This window comes from Equus asinus, chromosome 2, assembly GCF_041296235.1.
Source record: "Equus asinus isolate D_3611 breed Donkey chromosome 2, EquAss-T2T_v2, whole genome shotgun sequence".
Lineage (NCBI taxonomy): Eukaryota > Metazoa > Chordata > Mammalia > Perissodactyla > Equidae > Equus > Equus asinus.
This window is the reverse complement of record NC_091791.1, coordinates 168,485,970-168,505,075: the sequence shown is the minus strand read 5'-3', so window position 1 is coordinate 168,505,075 and position 19,106 is coordinate 168,485,970. Positions and strand designations below refer to the sequence as shown.

The window sequence follows — 19,106 nt, the reverse complement described above, 5'->3', positions numbered from 1 at the left end:
CCCGGGCGGGCCGAGGGCGAGTGCGTGAGAGCGCACCCCCCTCTCCGCCGCAGCTGCGAGCGTCCGGGCCGAAAGCAGCCCCCCGGGCAGCCCAGCCCAGCGGCCGCGCTCTCGGGGGCTTCTGGCGCCAGCCCGGCCTCCTTCGCCAACTTGGGCGAGTCTGAAGAGGGACGAGCGTCGCAGTTCTCGCTCCCCCTCCCTCCCTGCCCCCGTCGCAGCGGGGCCGCCGCGGCGCCCGGGGCCCCGACCACAGCCCTGGGAGCACCGCTCGCCGGCGCGGCCCCCTGGTGGAGGGGTGGGCCCTGAACTCGCTCGTCCGGCCCAACCGCCCCGGCGGCTTCTCCCTGCCCTCGGGGCCGCCCTGAGCGGCCTGCAGAGACGTCGAGCGCAGCCCCAGCCCCCGCCGCCTCGCCGGCCCCGGCCCTGGAAGGGGGCTCTCGGCCCATGCGGACCCGGGGTTCCCCCGCGGCCTAGGGCAGCCAGCCCCCCGGGCCTGGCCAACCCTGCGGCCCTCGGGAGGCCGCGGGGACAGTAGAGCGCGCGCCCTTGGATGAGGTCCCGCAGCGACGCCCCGGCCCGCCCCGCTCCTCCTCCTGCCCGGCCAAGCTGCCTCCCATTTGGGGAGTTTTGTGGGTTTTCTTTCTCCTCCTCCAACCTCCACGGAGGCCACGACTCAGGCGCCGCAGCCGGGGGCCGCCTCCATGGTGCGGGGCAGCGGCTGCTGAAGTCAGCGAAACCGAGCCTGGCCCGGAGCAGGCCGCGCGCGAGGCCAAGGCCATGGCGGTAGCCACGTCGGTGAGTCCCCCAGGGAGAGGAGGCTGCCGGGCAGAGACCTCCACAGCCTGCCCTGCACTCCTGTCACTTTTATTCCGCCTTCTCTTTGTCTCTCTCCTTGGTCCCTTTCTTCTCCAGGAGCCTGTGTCCCCCGCCTCTCACTTCTGTTCCCCTTCTCCCTCCCACTCCTCACCCCTAGCTCCTTCTGGGTCTGGGCTCCCCCTTCTCTGCCCCCCTCTCCATTCTCCTCTTTTTCTTTCTAGAGGCTGCCCCTGGATGGAGGGGAGGGGGCGAGACCAGCCCGAGTCCTGTCTGCTCTTTTATGGGCGGGAACAGATGGCCACTGGTGGTTGGCAGGGGCTTGTGATTGGGAGGCAAGTAAAAGGTTGGGAGGGAGCTGAAAGAACAGAGGTGGCTCCAGGGAAATGGGAGAGGCCCTTCTCTAGAGGAAGGATGGAGGAAAGGGGGGAAATAGAGCAGGAGGGAGATCAGACAGGGAGAAAGAGAATATAGAGGGAGGAGGGGAGGTGATGTCAGCCAGCCTCTGGCCACTTTCCGGGGACTGGGGACAAAGGGAGGAGACAGCTGGCAAGATGGGACAGTGGGAGGAGGCCTCCCGGAGAGCCTGTGGCCCACTGCCACCCCAATCAAGGCAGCCACTCCCTCACAAGTCAGCTGGGCCCCTGAGGAGGGGGTAGAGCAGGGATGGCCACACCCAACATCCATCAGTCTAACAGCAGCTCTGGCCTGGGTTCTGACATCGTGAGCTGCACAGCTTTGGCCCCATTGGACAGAATTCAAACCTAACTCAGGGAGGAGCTCTCCACAGCCCCACCTCTGCTTTCTGCCCTGCACTCCTTGTAGCCTGAATCCAAGCAATCCTGGCCCCCTTCCACCCTTTCCCAGGAAAGGCGAGGCTGCCTCTTGCTTTCTGGCCCCTCTGAAGGGTATTCTGGGAAGGAGGATTGTGAGGCTGGAAAGAGAAGCGTAGCTCCTGACATCCTCCCGTAACCCTCAAGGACGAGTTCGAGTTCCACTCCTTCTCAGACCGAACTCCTTTTAGTTCCTCAAACTATGTGATGGTGAGAAGACCCTAGCTCGGAGCCAGGAGAGGTCCTGAAAATAGTGGGGGGACTCTGACGGAAAGATGCTGGCTCCGAAGCCGGGCCGGTCAGCTTTGTAGTCCCAGGAGTTCGATTTTCCTTTCCACCCAGAGGGTGGGTGTGGAGAGGTATTTATGGTAATTAGACTCAGGATCCTAATAACAGCCAATATTTATTGAGCGCTTACTGGCCCTAAGCTTTGTCCTCGTCCTCGTTGTCCTTATTGTTTGACACATTATCTCATCCAGTCCTCAGAATGATCCCGTGAGACTTAGAAAGAGGCAGAGCCAGGACTCAAACCCACCCCACGTGTGTCTACCGCAGAACAGACCCAGAACGCTTAGAATCTACAGTTAGAAAGCAAGGTGCCGAGCTAGCCAGGAATGGGCATCATCTGGTTAGCAGGTTTTCTTTCTGTGGGGCAATATCCTTTAGAAGCCAAAATATAATCAGAAAATGGTTTGGTGAGTTTGGAATCAGGCAAGAGGAGAAGTCTGTTTGTTGTTAAAGTCACCCAGTCATGAAGGGCCGGACAGCCTCTCGCCTGAGGGCAACACGACACGTGGCCACCAGGGCCTGCAGGCCAAACCCAGCCTGCCCGAGACCTTTAGCTTGAGATGTCTACTGAATTAGTCAGCCCACAAGGCCACCTGCACAGTACTGCCTGCCTTCCTGCTCTCCGTCACCACTGCCCGAGGTCCTGCTGCCAGGGGCGGTCATTAACAGACACAACTGAGGCAGAGTAGATTTTGATATTGTGAGTGGTTTAAGCTCGATTCTACCAAAGGACCTCGTGAGACCAGAGCCCTGTGAAGGGAGCTTGGGTTTAATGAAGACTGCACATGCGCTTGAGTCATGATTGAGTCATAGACCCTCTAGACTGAAGCTCTGTTACTATGATAAGAAGAAAGTAGGTCCTTGTGTTGGTGATTGTGGAGAAGTAGTTGAGGAGTGAGGGAGAGGGCGGGCTCGGAATCCGACAGCCGCAGGTGGAAATCACGCTGCTCCAGCTGTGTGTTGTTGAGCAAAGTACTAACCTCTCTGGTCAGTTTCCTTTCCAAATGGGGAGAAGGACGGCTCCTCACACCTAAGGTGGTCGTGAGGATTAAATGAGATGAGGTGATGAGTGCAACGATTTGCAAGGTGTCTGGATACATATTCTTTGCTTGTACCTGTCACTTATTACCTGAGCGTATGACCCTTGAAAGTAAAAGCTTAGATGTCCCCACCAGACAGGACTGGAAACAGGCTGGTAAATGCTCTTGGTTGGTCCGCCAGCCCCGCTCCATACACACACCCACACACACAGAGGCATATACACTTTTCTCTTCTCCATGGTAAACTCAACTTCTTCCGGTAGAACCTTATTTGCTCAGACTGAGAACAAAACAGTTGCTTTGGCTTCTGTTTTCTTCCCTCGGCCTGGGCACTGTCCGGGCTGGCCTTCTCCCCGTCTCTCAGGATGAGGGGTCTCTGCAGCTGCTTGATCTAACCTTTTGCTTGTGGGGGATGCTGCCTGGGAAGCGAGAACGTAAAGGAGATTCTGTGGGAGACCTTAGCAGGGCTGCCTTGTGTTCATGAGGCTTTGGAGGAAGTTCTTTCAATGTAGGTTTATTGGGGACTGATTCCAAGTCAGGCCCTATGGCAGGGCTAGGAACACAGCAGTCCCTGTTCTCACAGGGCTTAGTGTCAGGGACAAAATGGATAATAAAAAAGTAAACAGGCAAATAGTGTAAAGTATTATAAAGGAAACAGTGGGTGGAGACAGACACAGAATGGGCTGGGGAGAAGACTGCAGAAAAGAACTTTTTGAGAAGGGGAAACTTAAGCAAAACTGAAGGATGAATAAGGGCCAGTCAGGGGAAAAGCATTCTGGGTAAAGAAAACAGAAGGTGCAAAAGCCCTGAGGTAGGAAAGAGCTTGCCTAGTTCAAGGAACAGAAAGGAAGAGGGAGAGTGCAGGGGAAGAAGCTGGAGATGAGGCAGGGCCCAGTCACAAAGAGCTGAGTCAGGAGGTCAGATTTTTAGCTTGAGGGAAATGGGGAGCTCTGAAGTGTTTTGAGCAGGGGGTGACCTGACCTGATCTGTGTGTGAAGACCCCTCTCCCTGCTCCCACCTCACCCACCAGGCCCAGCTGGCCCGGGCGCTCTATGACAACACTGCCGAGTCCCCCCAGGAGCTGTCCTTCCGCCGAGGGGACGTTCTACGGGTGCTGCAGAGGGAGGGCGCTGGCGGGCTGGACGGCTGGTGCCTGTGCTCCCTGCATGGCCAGCAGGGCATTGTGCCCGCCAACAGAGTGAAGCTCCTTCCTGCTGGCCCAGCACCCAAGCCCGGCATCTCCCAGGTACCCCCAACCCAGCCTGGCTCACCATCTCCAGCCCCAGAGCACAGCAACGAGGACCAGGAGGTGAGACCTGGAGCCCTCTCGCCCCCAAGCCGGGAGAGCCCTGAGACCGCAGCTCTTCCCTGACTGCAGGGAGGGGGTTGGAAGGTGGCTAAGCTCCTTTGAGGCACACGTCATCTGTCCCTGGTGCCCACTCCTGACCCACCCACCTGTCTTGATCCCCCAGGTGTATGTGGTACCACCCCCAGCTCGGCCCTGTCCTACCTTAGGACCTCCAGCTGGACCCTGCCCGCCCTCCCCTGACCCCATCTACAAGGTCCCCAGAGGCAATGGGACCCAACTGGCTGCCCCTGGAGACGCCTTGGAGGTGAGGGCCGGAGGTCTGTGTGCATCGGGCAGGGAACAGAGGCTGTCAGGGGGCCCCTTGCTGAGCCTGAGGGTGACGAACTGCTCCCTCTCCAGGTCTACGACGTGCCCCCTGCTGCCCTCCGAGCTCCCACCAGCAGCCCCTATGACTCCCCCGCCTCCTTTTCCCGCCCTGTGGCGCTGGTTGCCCTGCGGCCTCCCGGAGAGGACGAAGCTCCCTATGACGTGCCTCTGGCCCCGAAGCCCCCGTCAGAGCTGGAGCCGGATCTGGAGTGGGAGGGGGGCCGGGAACCAGGGCCCCCCCTCTACGCCGCCCCCTCCAACTTGAAACGGGCATCGGCCTTGCTCAACCTGTACGAAGCGCCTGAGGAACTGCTAGCAGACGGGGAAGGGGGGGGCACTGACGAGGGCATCTACGACGTGCCCCTGCTGGGGCCAGAGACACCCCCTTCTCCAGAGCCCCCAGGAGCCTCAGCCTCCAATGACCAGGACACTCTGGCCCTGCTTCTGGCCAGAAGCCCCCCAACCCCACACAGGCCGCGTTTGCCCTCAGCTGAGAGTCTGTCCCGCCGCCCTCTGCCTGCCCTGCCTGTCCCTGAGGCCCCCAGCCCTTCCCCGGCTCCCTCTCCTGCTCCAGGCCGGAAGGGCAGCATCCAGGACCGGCCTCTGCCCCCACCCCCGCCCCGCCTGTCTGGCTTCGGGGGCCCCAAGGTGGAGGGGGATCCAGAGGGCGAGGAGGTGGAGGACGACCCAGCAGGACAGCACAATGAGTATGAGGGCATCCCGCTGGCCGAGGAGTACGACTACGTCCACCTGAAGGTGAGCTGCCTCCTGAGCCCTCCGGCCTGCACCGGGGCTCTCACAGACCTGGAGTCAAGGGCCTGGGACTCTGATGGCGGAAGAGACCTGGGGAAGGGGCGGGGCAGGGAGGGGCTGGAAGACCTCTGTGCTGAGGCCCTGATCCCCTCCTGCAGGGCATGGATAAAGCTCAGGGATCCAGGCCCCTGGATAAGGCCATCACGGGGGATCCCGAACTGCTGGAGGGGGCGCCGCCGGAACAGCAGGTAAGCCTGCAGGGCTCGTGCCGGAGAAGGGGCGCAGGGGAGGGGGAACAGCACCTTGGAGGGAGGCGTATTCTTCACTGAACCCTCAAGGGAAATAGATTAGGGTGGGAGGAGAGTTTGTGAAAGGGGAGGAGTAGGGTAGAGAGGAGTTACTAGTCAACAGGAAGGAGCTGGAACTTAGAAAAGGTATCAGGAATTCAGAAAGAGGGGAAAGAATGTGTTGGAGAGAAGTCAGGAAACAAAGCAGCCAGGGAGCAGAATTTCTGGACTGTGGGTCAGAGCTGGGCTGGTGACTGCTGAGGCTCCTTCCAACTGTAAATTCCTGGGCTCCTAAGAGACCTGGCCCCTAATCCCAGCTCCACCACTAAGAAGCCAGGGCTCAGGAGCCACCTGTTAATCTCTCTGGGCCTCAGGAAAGTGAGGCAGGCTCCACAGCTCTGTCCAGAGTGGTCCTAAGCACAGTAGCTACCATTTATCGGTATGTCCCAAGGGCGGGACCCTGTAATGGGTCAACACTGATCATAATCATAGTCCTCGTATGGGGCTTACAGTGTGCCATGATCTGTTCTTTCTATATACCCGTGTCCGTTAATCTTCACTGCAGCCTCAGGAGGCAGCTCCCAGGACTGTACCATCCACTGTGTTAGCCACGAGCCACCTGTGGCTGTTGAGCACCCAAAACTGGGCTAGTCTGAATTGAAATGTGCTGTAAATATAAAATGCACACTAGATTTTGCAAACTTAGTATGAAAAGAAAATCTCCATTTTTATATTGATTACATAGTAAAATGACTTTAAAAGAAATTTTTTTAATTGCTTTTTCTCCCCAAATCCCCCCAGTACGTAGTTGTATATTTTAGTTGTGGGTCCTTCTAGTTGTGGCACATGAGACACTGCCTCAACATGGCCTGATGAGCAGTGCCATGTCTGTGCCCAGGATCCGAACCCGCAAAACCCTTGGCCGCCAAAGGAGAGTGCGCGAACTTAACTACTCGGCCACGGGGCCGGCCCCAAAATGACAACATTTTTAATATTTGGAGTTAGAAAAAATATACTAGTTTCTTTTTACTTTTCTTAACGTGGCTACTAGAAAATTTAAAAATTACACATGTGGTTCGAATAACGTTGATACAGTCATGTGTCGCTTAACAACGGGACACATTCAAGGAACTCACGGTTAGGTGGTTTCCTCATTGTGCGAACATCCTAGCGCGCACTTACCCAAACCGAGATGGGACGGCCTACTACACACCGAGGCTCTGTTGCTCATCTTACGGCAGGCCCATTGTGCGGTCCATCGTTGACCAAGACGCCATTATCCAGCACATGACTGTATCAGGCAGTGCAGTACCAGATTCCCCATTTTGGTGATAAGGAAACAAAGAAGTTCAGAGACTTGTTTGAGGTTATTTGAATGCAGATTTGTCTGACATCAACTCTGGGCACTTTCCTGCCGCTCGCTATGGGAATCAAGTTTTCCGATGGCAGAGTTAGGAGCTATAGAGGCTGCACTCAGGATGAGAAACAGAGGGAGGGAAGGAGAGAGGAAGCCAGAGCAGAAGTGGCAGTAATGAGAGTGTCCCCACTGACCGCCCCTCTCACCCTCAGGAGGCCCTGTCCCCAGGGGAACCGCTGCTCCTGCCCGCCAGAGACCTCCAGCTACTGCATTTCTACGCAGGGCAATGCCAGAGCCACTACTCAGCCCTCCAGGCGGCCGTGGCGGCCCTGATGGCCAGCATCCAGGCCAACCAGCCTCCACACCTCTTCGTGCCCCACAGCAAGCGGGTGGTGGTGGCCGCTCACCGCCTGGTGTTTGTTGGGGACACCCTGGGCCGGCTGGCGGCCTCCGCCCCACTGCGAGCACAGGTCGGGGCTGCAGGAACAGCACTGGGCCAGGCATTGCAGGCCACCGTGCTGGCCGTCAAGGGGGCTGCCTTGGGCTACCCTTCAGGCCCCCCGGCCCAAGAGATGGCACAGTGTGTGGCAGAGCTGGCAGGGCGGGCCCTGCAATTCACCACCCTGCTCACCAATCTGGCCCCCTGAGGGCCCCTTGGCCCCACTCTGCCCCTTCCCTGCCTGCCAGAGCTCCCCTCCAGGCCTGGGGTGGCTGGGGGGCTCTATTTTAGGGACAGGGAGTGGTGGAGGTCTTCTTTCCCTCTCCGCCCTTTCCAGTCATCTCAGTCCCTCACCCGGGGTGGCTCCTCCCCCTACCCCGCAGCTTTTTGTACGAGCCATTTTGTATAAATTATTTATATTTAATGTTATTCCCTGCGTTGTCAGGGGCAGGCACCCTGCCCTCCAGGGCAGGGAGGAACTGGACTCTCCCCCTCCCTCAGCCTGGGGTGGAGATTCTTGGTCACTGCACTGCCACCCACCTCTGGAAGTTTGGCCCCACAGAGAATCAGGTGGCTGAAACCTGGGGCCACGCGGGGCCCGTTTCTTGTCCTGTTTCTTGGCTCTAGAACATCAGTGCCTCATTGTCAGCTGAGCGCAAGGGCAGGGAATTGACTGCCCAGAATGTGAAGGTCTGGGAGAGGCCAGGGCGGGAGAGAGCTGGCCCTCGGGCACTGGGCACGCACGTCAATAAACCCGGCTGTCTGGCTCCCTGCCTCTGCTTCTTGGGAGCCTGGATGGGGCGGGCCTCATGCCCCTCAGCCCAATGGGACACATGCTGTAGGCAGGATGCCTGTAGGGTTTTTGGGGAAATTTTGCTGTTTCTTCAACAACTGTTCTTTCAGCGCATTTTCAGCTCCCATGACGTGCCAGGCACAGGTCTGAAGGTGCATCGTGGGGGTGGGATGGATATAAACAAGTCAATTAAAATAAGTAAATAAAGAATCTGCCACAGATTTGACACTTGCTGGCAACGGGAAATAAAGAGGGTGATGTGAAGGGCTAACTAGATGAGGGAGAGGCCGCTGAAGGAGACTTTAGCCAGGATGGTTGGGGGCTGATACCTGAGCCAAAACCCCAAGGGTGACAGAAACAGGAAGGGCCTGAGAACTAGCATTCCAGGAAGGCTGACACTGATTACTGACTGGCGGGCCTTTCCTCCAAGACCTCATTGTCAGGTGATGTCATTAGAGAGGTGCGCATGTGGAGAGGGTGGCCACACGAGCCTTGAAAGGTGCCGTCCTGAAGAGCTCCCCCCTGCTAAAGGCCCATCCTCCCCTTTGCACCACAGGACAGCTCTGGCCAACGGGAGAGGGCTGCGGGCCAGCCAGGGCACCCTCCCCTTTAGGTTAACCCCAAGAGTCCAGTCCTTAAACACCCCTTCCTGGGCCTCCTGCTGGCCGTCCTTCTGGACACTATCTTTTAGAGGAGTGGAGGGACAGGGGAATGCAATGCGTTGGAGTCCATAGTCCTCAGGGCTCTGGTGAACTTGATGAGCCATGGCCTGGATGGGGGATCACTCCAGCCACTCACCACAGGGGAAAAAGCCCAAGCCACAGGTCCTTTTTCTTCAGTTGTGTTTTCCTAAGATGATACCTTGGCCCATTGACTGGATTGGAGGCACCCCAAACTAGTCAGGATCTTAGTCTCATGGCACCCACTATGCACTTGCCTCCTCCATTTTGGTTCTTTCTTTCTTATTTCACTCTCAAAAGAAAACTCATTTCCAGATTCTGAGGTCACCAAAATTCACCCTGTATGTTGAAGACTTACAACAGGGGCCATCCTCCATCATCTTCCAAAAAGAATTTCAAGAAGTCAGCCTGGAATTAGAGTCAGAGGTCACAGTGCAAGTCCCAGATCTTCCAAGTAGCTATGTGTCCACAGGTGCATCCTGTCAGTCCCTCAGTCCCAGTTCCATCTGTAACGTGAGGATGATCATCGTGGTCTCAGAGCTGTTGTGAGGCCCTAATAAGGACATACGACAGCCCTACACCACATACAGCTAAGGAATTATAACTCCTGGATAGACACAAGGACACAGACAAATAAATCCCCCAGGACTGTGGCTGTGACAGCACCAAAGTAAATCCTGAAGAGATGCTGAAATGATGTGGGGTAGGGGAAGTGATGGGAGGCTGCTTAATGCATTAGAAGAGTTTCCCGTATTTGGAAAACTTCAGAACAGAGGAGACAAATTAGCAGTGAGGCTGGTAGAGAGAAGAGGGAATGGATTTCCTGTCTGAGACTGTCAGGACACTCCTTTCCAGCCCTCACCTGAGATTAGAGAATAAAGTCCCTATAAGGTATCAAATCTCTTAGAGAAATATGTCTCTAACTTTAATGTACATATACCTAGGGATCTGGTAAAAACAGATGATTCAAGAGCCTGCATTTCTAACAAGCTCCCAGGTGATATGGGTGCTGCTGGTCTGTCGATCACACTTTAATTGGCAATTCTAGGAGTTAGGGAAGGCTTCTCTGAGGCAAATATGCTTTGGCTGACAGCTGAAGGATGAGGAGGACTTGACTAAAAGGAGAGGAGAAGCCTAGGCATAAAGACCAGCTTGTGCAAGGGCCCTGTGGCATCAGAAAAACTCAAAGACCAGTGTGACTGGAGTGCAGAGAGTGGAGAGAGAAGTGGGATGGAGCTGCAGAGAGCATGGGACCATGTACAAGGTACGGAGGATATTAGTATTTGCCTTGACGATGAGGAGAAGCCATTGAAGGCTGTTAACTAGGAAAGGGACATCAACAGATCTGCAGTTTGAAAAGATCACTCCATCTGCACTATAAATAACAGATGGGGGCAGGGGATGGAGACAAAGCCAATGCAGAACACCAGTTGGAAATTCAGAGGCTAAAGCAGTCTGTGTAACAGGTAGCTTGACTAATGGTGGTAGAGATGGAGAGAAGCAGAATATCTGAGAACTGTATAGGAAGTAAAATAGAGAGGATTTTGTAAAGGATTTGACATGGGGGTAAGGCAGAGGGTGCTCTAAGGGCTGTCACCTGAGCATCTGGCCCCCACTGGATGACGAGGGTGCCACTTGCTGAGGAAAGAAGCACTAGAAGACAAGCAGGTTACAGGGGGGAAGAGCGTGAGCGTGGTCTTGGCCGTATTGGGTTTGAGTCCCTGTGAGTCATCCAAGACAGGAGGTCAAATAAGACGTGGCTTCACGGGTCTGGGGCTCAGAAGAGAGATGGGAGCTGGAGATGTCAATCTGGGAATCAGGTTTTGGTTGGTTTGCATTGTTGATACTAGGGGTGACTGAAGCCATGGGCATTGATGAGATCCAAGGTGGGGAGAGCAGTATGAGATGAGAGGAGGGCATAGGACCAAGTCTCGGAGGATTGCAGACACTGGATGATAGTGAGGAAGAGGAGGATGAACTTGCAATGGAGAAAAGAGGAGCAAGACAAAGAAAACCAGGGAAGTATGGGGCAGAGGAGCCAAGAGAGAAAGTGTTTAGAGGAAGAGGTGGTCAACAGTGCGAAACGCTGCTGGGAAATGATAGCAACTCAACCAGGGTGGGGGTGGTGGAACCCAGAGAAGTGGTCTGGTTGAGGACTGAGGCCAGGACTGAGTCCAGTGCCCAACCTGGTCCTCCATATGCATTCCCTGTACTGTAATTGCTAGTATACATGTCCTCTCCCCAGTAAGCTCCTCCAAAGTGGGTCTTGTCCATCCTGTTAGCCCCAAAGCCTAGCACAAGGCCAGGCACATAGTAGAGCCTAATAAATTTTACTGGTGAGTGAAGGAATGGATGGATGGATGAACGAATGAAGAAGAAGAATTGGAAGCAAAGAAGGACTCTCTGGCATCTGCCTGGGCCAGCTACTATCCTTCAGCTTTTTTCCCCTTTTTACTGCAATGACCCGCAGACCCAGGGAACAGAGACAGAGCCCCATCCCCTCCTCGCCTGGGCCCTGGCCCCCCTTCCTCTCTCTGACGAAGAGTCTGGACCCAAGGTTCTGCTGACGTGGGAAGGGGAGGAGAGTCTGGAGGAAGGGGAGGGGAAAGCAGCGCAGAGATCGCAGAGACGAAGGAGGCGCCCCTGGCTGCAGAGCTGCGAAGCGGGGTCTCTCCGGCCTCTGTATCTGGCACTGGGCGCGCCACTGGGCCAGAGGACAGCGCATCCTTTCGGTGCGGGCCGGCGGGGCCCCTGCGGTCGGCAAGCTGGCTCCCCGGGTGGCCACCGGGACCCCCGAGCCCAATGGCGGGGGCGGCAGCAAAGTCGACAGCACCGTAGAGATCACCTCCAGCCCCAACGGAGTAAGTGCCGGCGCCCTGGGGGGCTACGCCATCGTCTCCCCGCACCCACGCCAAGCGCCTGGCCCTCTCCTCCCGCGTATCCGCGCCGGTGACTGCCTTCCCCGCGCTCGCGCCCGCCCTCTTGCCTCGCTTTGCGGTTTTCTCCGCTTCAACCATCTCCTGCCACCCCCACCCCCACCCCCACAGCAGGTCGGGACCCTCGGAGATGCGGTGCCCACGGAGCAGCTGCAGGGTGAGCGGGAGCGCGAACGCGAGCGGGAGGGGGAGGGCGACGCGGGCGGCGACGGGATGGGCAGCAGCCTGTCGCTGGCCGTGCCCCCCGGCCCCCTCAGCTTTGAGGCGCTGCTCGCCCAGGTTGGGGCGCTGGGCGGCGGCCAGCAGCTGCAGCTCGGCCTCTGCTGCCTGCCTGTGCTCTTCGTGGCGCTGGGCATGGCCTCGGACCCCATCTTCACGCTGGCGCCCCCACTGCACTGCCACTACGGGGGCTTTGCCCCCAATGCCTCTGGCTGGGAGCAGCCCCCCAACGCCAGCGGCGTCAGCGTCGCCAGCGCGGCCCTAGCAGCCAGCGCCGCCAGCCGCGTCGCCACCAGTACAGACCCCTCGTGCAGCGGCTTCGCCCCGCCGGACTTCAACCATTGCCTCAAGGACTGGGACTATAACGGCCTGCCCGTGCTCACCACCAACGCCATCGGCCAGGTGAGGCGGCCTAGTGGGGCCGCGGGTCTGGGGGCGGGCCAAGAGCTACGAGCGCCGGGCCTCACACCCACTCCATCCCTCTCACATCCCCAGTGGGATCTGGTGTGTGACCTGGGCTGGCAGGTGATCCTGGAGCAGATCCTCTTCATCTTGGGCTTTGCCTCCGGCTACCTATTCCTGGGCTACCCGGCAGACAGGTGAGGGCTGCCGTGGGGACAGGGCGAATAGAGAGGAGGGGGTGCTAAGGAGTCTAGCCCAGGCAGCTGGCGTTTGCAAGAGGCAGAAGAGGATTCGCTGGACTCTGCAATCTTCTCTGGACTTCTTCTGTTCAGTGATATGCAGCCCCACCTCCATCTCAACTTCACTCCCCATCAGGAAATACTCCTTCCAAACCTCTTCTGTGCAGGGGAGTAACTCCACCCCCATATACATGATCAAGGGCCTCATCTCCAAAGACAGTAGCCCCACTCCTGCTGACCAAAAACCCTGTCTCCACAGATCAAAAGTTCTAACTCCTCCTTTATTGTCCCTATCACCACTAACCACCTCCCTCACCATCTTCATAGATTAACAGACTCATCCCCACTAATAGCCCCATCCACATGGACCCTTAGCTCCATCTCAGTGGCCTGATTCCTAAAGATCATTATGTTAATTCGTAAATATCACAGTCCCACTCCCACTGACCAATGGTTTAACTCTACAGACAAATGATTCCGCCCTCATGGGTCAACAGTCCAACCTGCATGGATCAATGACCACAACAGCACCCTCCTAGAGATTAATAGTCCCATCCTCATGGATCTTCAGTGCTCTCAGATCCTGTCAGATCAAAAGCCCCACTTCCATGAATCAGTGGCCTCACCTCAAAGATCAACGGTCCATCCTCACCAACCAGTAGCTCTCCCCAGGGATCAAAACTCCCATCTCCTCTGAGTCTCGACACCATCTGACCAGGTGCTCCATCTCCACTGACCATCCCCATGGATTATTGGACTCATCTCCACTGATCTACAGTCCCATCCAAATGGCTTAATAGCTCAACTCCCATGGATCAAAGGCAACCCAACATTCAATAATCCAGTTCCTTGAAATCAATACCTATCCTCACACCCAGTAGTCACACACCCCTGTGGGCAACTGATTCTAAATCCACAGGTCAATAGCCCATCCTCATGCATCAATAGCCTCATTTCCACCAAACAGTAGCATCATTCCTATGGAATAATAGCCTCATCCCCAAAGACCAATAATTCAGTCCCCTAAATTCAGGAACCTTAGCCTCATTAACCAATAAGCTCATCCTCATGGAAAAACAACCCAACTCCATTGGGTCAGTAGCTTCACTCTCAGGGATCAGTGCCCCCTTCCCAATGACCAGTGACCCCAGTTTTTATCCCTATATATCAGTGGTCTTATCCCCAAAGATCAATAGCCTGGCATCCAAGGATCAGTAGCCTTGTCCCCATTCATAGTCAGTGACCTTCATCACTGACCAATAGTCTCATCTCTCCTGGTCTGTGACCCCATTCCTACTGATTATCCCCATGGATTAATAGATTCAACCCCACTGACCAATAGCCCACATGGACTAAGATCCTCACCCCATAAATCAATGGTCCAACCCCAAAGATCAGTTGTCCAATCTTCAAAGATTAGTGATCCTCCCCACTGATCAATAGTCCTACCCTGTGGATTAATGGATTAATAGCTCCATTCCCATGGATCAGTGGCTCCATCTTCTGGCCAGTGGCCCCATCCCCACTGACCATCCTTATGGATTAATAGACCCATACCCCAACTCCAAGGAACAATAGCCTCATCCCCCAAAATCAATTACTCAGTCCCCTAAGATTGATAGATCCAACCCCATATATCAATGACCCCATCTCCTATGACCAGTCTGAGCAAGACAAGGTCCATCCCCACTGACCAATAGCTCTATCCCAAAGGATCAGTGGCTCCTAGTCCCCTAAGCAATATCTCATCCCCTCTGATGTTGGTCTCTCTTCCATGCAGAAATGCCCTCATCCCTGACCAGTAGCCCCATTCCCAAGAATCAGTGGTCCTACCCCCACAGAACCATAGCCACGCCCCAGTGCCCAGCAACTAGACATCATAACTAGATGAGAAATGTTCCCCGCCTTTCCCATCCTCTCTAGCCTCAGTCCAATACTTGCTCCCAGGGCCTCATCCTCATACCTCTAGCTTTGAAGTGAGCAGCTGGGGCCCACCCAGCAACTCCTCCCTCAGGGAGTCTGGATGACCAGAGGCCCTTCCTTATTCCAGGTTTGGCCGTCGTGGGATCGTGCTGCTGACCTTGGGGCTGGTGGGCCCCTGTGGAGTAGGAGGGGCTGCTGCAGGCTCCTCCACAGGTGTCATGGCCCTCCGATTCCTCCTGGGCTTTCTGCTTGCCGGCGTTGACCTTGGTGTCTACCTGATGCGTGAGTGGCACCCTCCCAGAGGTCCTTCTCTTGGGGTTCATGCCTGCCTGTCTGCATCCCCAGGCCATTCTTACTGCCCCCTAGGGTCCCCTTAGTCCCTTCCTCAGCCCCAAATTTCAGCTGTCCAGAATCTCAGCTGTCTTTCTGCTCAGGCCTTTGAAGGACCTTGGGATCTTGCTTCTCTCCACAGCCCTCTCGCCCCGCAATCTTTAAGGCCTTCATTCCCCTGGACTTACTGCTGTCAGGGAATAGAGCCTTATTTAAAAAAAGAAATCCTGACTAGCTTGTGACCTTGAACAAGGGTTGATATAAAGATCAAATAAGAGGTCTGATGTGAAAGGACCTGTAAACTGGGAATGTGGAACACCCACCAGGGACTCTGAACCTCGAGCCCTCCCAGGTTTGAGCAGGAGAGGAGAAGGACTAAACAGTCTCTCCACTCTTTGCCTTTCAGAGGTTAGTCTGTGGGAGGTGATGGCTGCAGCCTCCACGCAGGGTCTGACCTCGCTCTCTGTCCTCCTCCCTCCCTCCCTCCTCTTCCCTCCCATGCCTCTTCTTCCCTGGCCTCTCTTCCCTGTCCCTGCTGTATCTCTAGGCCTGGAGCTGTGCGACCCAACCCAGAGGCTTCGGGTGGCCCTGGCAGGGGAGTTGGTGGGGGTGGGGGGACACTTCCTGTTCCTGGGCCTGGCCCTTGTCTCTAAGGACTGGCGATTTCTGCAGCGAATGATCACCGCTCCCTGCATCCTCTTCCTGTTTTATGGGTCAGTATCACCTCCACCTGTTGTCTGGCCATTCCCATCTCTACCTCCAGCCTATCTCTAGCCTGGAGACCCCTCCTCTTCTCCACTTCCCTTCATCCAGGCCTGCCCCAGCCCCAGCCCCTCAGAGATGGGAGTTTCCCATCCCTGGGTCAGGGCTCACAGTGCACCCCGCCATCCCATCCCCAGCTGGCCTGGTCTGTTTCTGGAGTCCGCGCGGTGGCTAATAGTGAAGCGACAGATTGAGGAGGCCCAATCCGTGCTGAGAATCCTGGCTGAGCGGAACCGGCCCCATGGGCAGATGCTGGGAGAGGAGGCCCAGGAGGCCCTTCAGGGTAAGAGACAGAGGTCCCTACAGGTGATAACCTCACGTGCACACATGACAGTGCCCTCTGCATGATTGTAGCTGTGCCACCTTCTCCCAGGGTCCCAACCACCGATGTGGGAAGACTCTGGGTTCTCAGCTGTTTCTTCTAACAGCCCCTCTCTCTCTCCCAAAGACCTGGAGAACACCTGCCCTCTCCCTGGAACATCCTCCTTTTCCTTCGCTTCCCTTCTCAACTACCGCAACATCTGGAAAAATCTGCTTATCCTGGGCTTCACCAAGTGAGCCTGGGTGTCTGAGCCAAGGGCCAGGCCAGTAGCTGGGATGGGGGCTGGCTGGGTGAAGAAGGTCTGAGGACCCATGCAGAAGCAGCCAGGGCTGTGGAACGCTGCAGATGGGGATTCAGACACTATCCTTTGCTTTCCCACCCCTTCTCACAGCTTTATTGCCCATGCCATTCGCCACTGCTACCAGCCTGTGGGAGGAGGAGGGAGCCCATCGGACTTCTACCTGTGCTCCCTGCTGGCCAGCGGCACAGCAGCCCTGGCCTGCGTCTTCCTGGGGGTCACCGTGGACCGATTTGGCCGCCGGGGCATCCTGCTTCTCTCAATGACCCTCACTGGCATCGCGTCCCTGGTCCTGCTGGGCCTGTGGGATTGTGAGCATCCTCCCTTCTCCACAGTGTGGGCTCAGCAAAGGAACCCCAGCAGAGGTGCCTCAGACAGGCCCAGCCACTGCTCCTGGCACAGGCCTCCCAAGACAAGACCAGACCCTGCCCAGGTCTTTCACCCTGGCCACACAACCCTCCCCAGGCCACACAACCCTGTCTGTTCTCCTAACCAATTAGTGAATGCCCAGAGCCCACCCGTTAGAGCCTTAAGATCAGAGAGGCAAGGGGATGACGCCAGGGACTAGGCCAAGCATGATCTCCCCACCTCCATTCACATCCTCCCTCTTGGTCCTCCAGATCTGAATGAGGCCGCCATCACCACTTTCTCTGTTCTCGGCCTCTTCTCCTCCCAAGCTGCCGGCATCCTTAGCACCCTCCTTGCTGCTGAAGTCATCCCTACCACTGTCCGGTGAGAGCAGGGGTGCTGCCAGGGGCAAGGCCAGGCCTCCAGGCCTTCTGCTGAGGACAAGGCCTGAGGGATAAAGGAGGGAAGGCTGCTGGAGAAGGTGTGGGGTGAGGCCCACAGCTCAAGGCTGAGTGCCTCCTACATCTCCCCCAGGGGCAGAGGCCTGGGCCTGATCATGGCACTAGGGGCACTTGGAGGACTGAGTGGCCCAGCCCAGCGTCTCCACATGGGCCACGGAGCCTTCCTGCAGCATGTGGTGCTGGCAGCCTGTGCCCTCCTCTGCATCCTCAGCATCATGCTTCTGCCGGAGACCAAGCGCAAGCTCCTGCCCGAGGTGCTCCGGGATGGAGAGCTGTGCCGCCGGCCTTCTCTGCTGCGGCAGCCACCCCCTAACCGCTGTGACCACGTCCCGCTGCTTGCTACCCCCAACCCTGCCCTCTGAGTGGCCTCTGAGCACCTGGCAGGAGGCTGGCCTGTACAGAAAGGTGGCATAAGGCCCTGGCAAGGAGATCAGGAGGACTGGGGAAGGCAGGGCTGCTCAGAAGGCTCAGAGACACCTCATGCCAGCCATCAAGGAGAGCTCAGAGGACTGTCCCCACCCCCATCTCCTCCCTACTGCTTTGTGTTCATGTCCTTGGCAAGAGTCAGGGGACAGGGAGAGAGCTCCACATTGTAACCACTAGGTCTGGGCTCCATCCTGTGCCCAAAGACATCCTCCCAGACCTCATTCTTTCTTGCTCTATCATTCTGTTTCAATAAAGACATTTTGAATAAATGAGCATACCATAGCCTGGACTTCCCTCCCTTCTGTTGTACTTCTGTCTCTTGGGGGAAGGTTTTTCTCAGTGGAACCAAAACCAATAACTATCTCCCTCCCCGTCCCTGTGCCCTGCCCCCCCATCTCCCACTGCGTGTTAACTTCCAATTACCACCCCTTCCTGACTGCTCGCTATGCTGTTAGGACTGGCTAGGCACCTCACAAACTCCATTTAACCATTAATCCTTACAAGACTGCAAGGTAGGTGTTTGGATCAATTAAAGTTTTTTGTTGTTGCAGACAATAGAAAATGACTCTAATGAACTTAAGCAAAAACGGAATTTGTTAGAGGGATATGATGGGGCAGGTTGTGGTGGGGGGCTCACTGAATGGAGAGAAAAGCAGAACTAGTCATAAAAGATCAGGAACCAGAGAGGCCCCTAGTCCAGGGAGTAGGAACCAGTAATATTTTTGTCCAGGCTTCACCTGGTTGAATAACTCCAGTGGGATTCAATCTTTGGGTCACCCCACTGAAGATTCATTTCCAGAGAGCAAGTGACTGGCTAGCTTGAGTAACACGCCACCCTCACCCGTATAACTGACAACTGGGGAGAGGGAGACCACCACCCGAGTGCTGTGAGCAGAAGTTAGACTGGATGTTGTGCAGGTAAAAGCAATGGACACCCACTACAGTGCTCTTCTTTTACAGATGAGAAAACTGACGCTCAGAGAGACTCAGTAACTTGCCCAAGGTTACCGTTAATGAGAAACAGAGCTAGGATATGATTAGATCCTGGAACTGGAGCTCTTCATTGATACACACTGTGGCCACCTTTTCAACTCCTTCCCATCTTTGAGCACTAGCCTTGGAAGCGAGGAGTGAGTCTCTAGGCACCCCGGGAGGTGGCAGCAGGGGACTAGGACTTCCACCTCAGTGCCAGGGCCTGCCTCTCAGAATAGCTCTGGCTTGGCTTTACCACTTTGTGCAAATTTCTTAACCTTCAGCTTCCTTCAACGGTTGCTATGAGGATTAAACAAGATAATGTATCGTAAGTACCTCTTAAACTCCCCACTAGATGGTAAGCTCCTTAAGAGCAGGAATTTTGTCTTACTCAACTTTGAAGCACCAAAGCCTGACACGATAGATCTTCAAAAAGTTGTTAATATTTGTTCATTCTTTCAGCTGATGTTTACTGTGTCCAATTTACAGACCAGCACCATCCTGGATATT

General features: G+C 56.0%; 2 protein-coding genes across 8 annotated transcripts; both read left to right on the top strand.

Annotated features, from left to right (window-relative positions):
- The first annotated feature begins 631 nt into the window (after window positions 1-631).
- EFS (embryonal Fyn-associated substrate) lies at window positions 632-8,488 on the top strand. Of its 2 annotated transcripts, XM_014856289.3 has the most exons (7): window positions 632-795; window positions 1,038-1,148; window positions 4,005-4,283; window positions 4,447-4,587; window positions 4,683-5,405; window positions 5,561-5,650; window positions 7,259-8,488. In XM_014856289.3, the coding sequence occupies exons 1-7, from the start codon at window positions 778-780 to the stop codon at window positions 7,691-7,693; spliced, it is 1,797 nt and encodes a 598-aa protein (XP_014711775.1). In that variant the 5' UTR covers window positions 632-777; the 3' UTR covers window positions 7,694-8,488. The 2 variants fall into 2 exon arrangements, with proteins under 2 accessions (XP_014711775.1, XP_014711776.1); XM_014856290.3 differs by lacking the exon at window positions 1,038-1,148 and having other exon boundaries at window positions 664-795.
- A 3,044-nt stretch (window positions 8,489-11,532) lies between these two features.
- SLC22A17 (solute carrier family 22 member 17) lies at window positions 11,533-17,904 on the top strand. 6 transcript variants are annotated; one of them, XM_070504063.1, is made up of 10 exons: window positions 11,533-11,819; window positions 12,006-12,515; window positions 12,609-12,712; window positions 14,805-14,959; window positions 15,555-15,720; window positions 15,907-16,052; window positions 16,218-16,323; window positions 16,483-16,700; window positions 17,010-17,121; window positions 17,272-17,904. In XM_070504063.1, the coding sequence occupies exons 2-10, from the start codon at window positions 12,108-12,110 to the stop codon at window positions 17,558-17,560; spliced, it is 1,704 nt and encodes a 567-aa protein (XP_070360164.1). In that variant the 5' UTR covers window positions 11,533-11,819; window positions 12,006-12,107; the 3' UTR covers window positions 17,561-17,904. The 6 variants fall into 6 exon arrangements, 4 of the variants coding, with proteins under 4 accessions (XP_070360164.1, XP_070360165.1, XP_070360163.1 ...); XM_070504064.1 differs by having other exon boundaries at window positions 11,542-11,819; window positions 12,009-12,515; XM_070504062.1 differs by having other exon boundaries at window positions 11,543-11,819; window positions 16,483-16,754.
- The last annotated feature ends 1,202 nt before the right edge of the window (window positions 17,905-19,106 follow it).